Genomic DNA, 4,306 nt, shown 5'->3' with positions numbered 1-4,306 from the left:
GGAGCCGGTCAGGGGCCAGACCTTTCTTTTAACATGAGAGAGTTCAGCATCCCGCACCTGCTGAGACACCCTTTACTGCACAGGCACACAAACAGCACCCAATGTGGTTTTTTTCTTATGTGGGACTGAAACCAGCTAGCTTCAGACTAGCATCTATCTTTGGTGGCTAGTACTGTCCCAGAGAACTTTCCATTCCAACCCTTCTCTTACTAGTTGGGGGGCACCCTTACTCCCCATTCCTCTTTCATTACAGAAGGACTATCACTCAAGTGGCGTTCCTGGGCTCTTCCCCTCCCTGACTCCCCTCCCCAGGAAAGGCGGGGACTTTCCAATTGGTGGCTTTGGACAGCTCCGCCCTCCCTCTCTCTCCAGCTGTCCCTCTGTGGAGAGGTCACACAGTGACACACACACAAGCAGCTGTCTGCCCCTGCCAGCACGTGTGCTCGGAGGCAGCATCATGTTCAGGGGTGAGGTCCTAGCAAGCCCATGTGGCTCACAGACCCCAAACCACTTTCTCCATCAGCTTTATCAGTAAAAAAAAGTGATAGAAGTGATTCTGTCTCCATTTGCCTGTGCTCCTGTGTCAATCCCTCAAGTTCCTGATGGAGGCAGAGAAAAGAGGGGTGACCTTTATTAGCTCCCACAAACCCCACACCTAGCGTTGAGAAGGTCATTACTAGGTCCCCCTCAAACATCTGCCACCCAGGTCCCCAGGCCCTTTATCATGCCCCCTCCTCGGGATTCCCTGCCTTGCACACTCCAGGCTGCCCAGGACCCTCTGAAAAGTGCTGGGCCAGAACTAAGCACAGAGCCTTCCAGGCGTGGACTTGGGGGTGCCATCACAGGACAGCATCTCCCCATCTCTTCTCAGAATTCACACGAACGCCGTCGTTTCTGAGCAGCCCGATTAACACACTGAATCTGCAGTAGACGCAAACCTTTTCCACATGAGTTAGCATCGGGGCCAGTTTTCTTGTACAAAACAGTGGATTTTTGTTTAAGTGGATTCTATGCCCAGGGTGGGGCTTGGACTCACGACCCAGAGATCAAGAGCCCCATGCTCTACTGACTGAGCCAGCCAGGCGACCCAGCAGTGGATTTTTTAAGCTCTTCTTATATTTGGCCAATCAAGTCCTTCTTCTCAGATACATTTGTACAACACCCCCAAACAGCCGTCCCCCAGAAGATCTAAAGGCATAGGAGTCGCCCCCCCCACACACAAAACAGAGCTCACCTCACCAAGTTCAGTATGCCCATTTCATCTACTCAAGAAGCAAGTCCTTAGCACATAAAGTTCCTCATATACTACAAATTGGTTAAAATGAGCACAGCCTTGGGGCACCTGGGTGGCTCAAACAATTAAGCGTCCGACTTCAGCTCGGGTCATGATCTCACGGTTCGAGAGTTTGAGCCCCGCATCGGGCTCTGTGCTGACAGCTCGGAGCCCGGCGCCTGCTTTGGATTCTGTGTCTCCCTTTTCTCTCTGCCCCTCCCCCACTCATGCTCTGTCTCTCTCTGTCTTAAAAAAATAACTATTAAAAACATTAAAAAAAAAAAAATGAACACAGCTTCTGAAGTTAGATGTCCCCAGGCTCAGATCTCAGCTCTACCACTAATCAGCTGTGTGACCTTGACCTACTTCTCCTCTGTGAGCTTCGGTTTCCTCAGAATCCCAAAGTGAAGGTTATAGTTAGTACTTGCCTTCAAAGGGCCCAGCCTGGTGCCTGGAATACATCATATTCTTGATAACTGTAAGCTAGTGGCAGTAGCTTTTACATTATTTACATTATTATTTACTTTATTACATTACATTATTTGTAGTATTTACATTATTATTACTTCAGCTAAACCTTCCAAGGGAGAAACGGCCTGAAGCTAAAATAGGGGTACAGCCCTTCAGGGTGGACGGTGACGGATGGGCCATCCAGCAGTGGGGGTTGCAGATGCGCAAATCTTGTTGGGAGAGATTTTATGACACAGGAGGACAGACAGGGCCTCAAGCCAGGAGGACAGTGGCCTGGCTGTGCTCAGGTGCTGACTCTGGCCTCCAGGCACCCGGCTTCCGCTGCATAGGGGAGAATCCCCATTGCATGGCAGCATTTGAGGGGGGAGGGAGGGACGGGACCAGAGAGAACCTATGTGACTCACTGAAACAAAGTCTCATTGGAAATGAAAGGCACGGTGACAGCTAAGGGACCCCCACGTCACCTCTGTGACAATCTGGATCCTCCAGAACAGGTTCATGAAGAGCCTGATGTGGTTCCAAAGGGGAGCAGGATGATGACTGCCACGGACGACAGGAGGTGAACTGTAGTCCTGCCCCTTGCTAGCATGGAGACCTGGGGTGAAGGACTCCCCTTCCTGAGCTCCGCCTCCCCCTGTGCACAGTGGGGAAGTGACACTTGCTTCCAAAGGTGCCTGTAGAAGTAGGTGGGGTGGGGTGCGTACACCGCCTGATACGCGCCTGGGCGCCGTTAACAATTCTTGCTCCGTGGGTCAAACGTGAAAGTCAGCGGCACTGCTTTATAACCCACTTCGTGGGGGTGGAGTCTTAGCACGTCTATGTGCATCTGCGCACTAAGCCCTTAGGACCCCGCCCATTTGAGCCCAATAAGCTCTGTCGATCTGATTGGCCAGACGGCAGACGAAGCACAGAGGAGGGACAGGTGGGCACAGGCAGCAAAGAAAAGCGAGTTTTGGAAGTCTAACAAGGAAAGCGGGCAGAAGAGCCCACTGGACGAGGATAAGAACTACAAAAATAATCGGAGGCCAATCCGTGCACGGGAGAACGATCCACCCCTCTCGGTAGACCATGCAGCAAGTAACGACCAGGAGAGCCTTGAGTCATTAAAAGAAAGGTAAATCTGTTCAACACATCAGTTTAAGAAGATTTAAAAAAAAAAAAAAATCATGTTATACATTTGAGCAATATTACCATGACAAACAGGAAAACAGTTAACGGTGCAAGTTACAGGTGTCTGAAAGACTGAGGATTGGGTGCCTCCTGTGATGCTGGGCGAACGGGAGCTTCACCTAAAGAACATACTGGGGTCTTTTCGCCTCTCAGCAAGGTGTTATTGAGGTGGAAGGAAAGCAGTGGGAATGGGGAAAGGGTAGCAAATGGAGAGGGACTTAGGTTGGCCCCTCCATTAAAAAAAAAAGAAAGAAAGAAAAATCTTCCACTTGGCCGCTCGGCCGCAAGGAGGCCTCAGTTTGCCTGGATCTTCCTGGGACTGGCCAGCGCGTCGCGGTTGGAGCCCAGCAGCATGCGCTCCAGCCGCCTGCAGTGCTCCCGGAGCTGCTTCTCGCGGGGCAGCAGGAAGGTGAGGACCTTATTCCGCACGACGCCGCGGTCCTCCTCCTCCCTGAGCCGCTGCTTCACGCGGGCCGCCTGCTCCTCCTGCTGCGCCAGCGCCCCGTTCAGCTCGCAGAAGGCGACCTCCAGGTCACGGATGGCCTGCAGCGCCTCCTTCTTGAAGTCCGCCAGCTCCTGCTGCACCCCGGCCACCTTCTGCTGCAGGATCTCCAGGTCCGCTGGCGGCGGGAAGCAGGAAGGCCACGACTGAGGGAGGGAAAAGTCTCCGGACTGGAGGCCGCTCTCCACCATCTTCTTCCCTTGTAAAGTGTTCACCTTCACGAGGATGGACCCAGCCCGATAGGGTGGTTCCATGGTCTCTCTTCCCGTGGGGACAAAGAGAGGGAGCTAAGAGACCGGTCTGGTCAGGGAACTTGGGGGGCTAGAGACACAATCATTTGGAGTGGAGAAACCCCATGCATTGTGACATCGGGGCCCCTCCAGCCAACCAGGAGGAGAGCCACAATCCATTCATTTGCATATTGTAGCTTCCTTGGTTGGTTATCCAGGGCTTTGTCTGCTCATCTACCCAAATTGTCTTCCTGTTACATGGATTTTCATCAAGTCTTCAATCACCCTTCCAAAACCTGAGCTCGATCTCTCCGCGTACCCGAGGGACAAACCAAGGCCCAGAGCAGGGCAGTAAACAGGCCAGAGCAAGGCAGGCCAGGCCAGGCCCCGGGGGGCTGCCAGGTATGGGTTCTCTCCCTCCCACACATCGGTCTCTGGACTTCAGTACCTCGCAGGGAAACCGGCTTCTCTGACATCGCCAAGGTTCTCAGATCTGCACAGCCCTGCCTTTAAACCTCTCCTGAGGCACTCACTACCTTCACCCTCTTTTTCTGACCTAGCACCTTGTCCTTCCAGGTCTCAATGGCACAGTAAATTCCAGAAAGACGTTGTAAGAAATATGCCCACTTCTACCTCTAAAATGCTATAAATAAATAAATA

At 52.5% G+C, this 4,306-nt stretch overlaps 1 protein-coding gene across 1 annotated transcript; it reads right to left on the bottom strand.

Moving 5' to 3' along the window:
- Positions 1–3,208: 3,208 nt before the first annotated feature.
- Positions 3,209–3,670, bottom strand: CCDC182 (coiled-coil domain containing 182). The gene has a single exon (XM_030296656.1). The coding sequence runs from the start codon at positions 3,668–3,670 to the stop codon at positions 3,209–3,211; it is 462 nt and encodes a 153-aa protein (XP_030152516.1).
- Between the last annotated feature and the right edge of the window lie 636 nt (positions 3,671–4,306).

Source organism: Lynx canadensis, chromosome E1, assembly GCF_007474595.2.
Source record: "Lynx canadensis isolate LIC74 chromosome E1, mLynCan4.pri.v2, whole genome shotgun sequence".
Lineage (NCBI taxonomy): Eukaryota > Metazoa > Chordata > Mammalia > Carnivora > Felidae > Lynx > Lynx canadensis.
Note: the sequence above shows the minus strand (reverse complement) of the source record. Positions and strands in the feature narration are given on the sequence as shown.

Coding starts and splice junctions, on each gene's coding strand:
- CCDC182 (XM_030296656.1), bottom strand. CDS start 3,670: ATGGAACCACCCTATCGGGCTGGGTCCATCCTCGTGAAGGTGAACACT.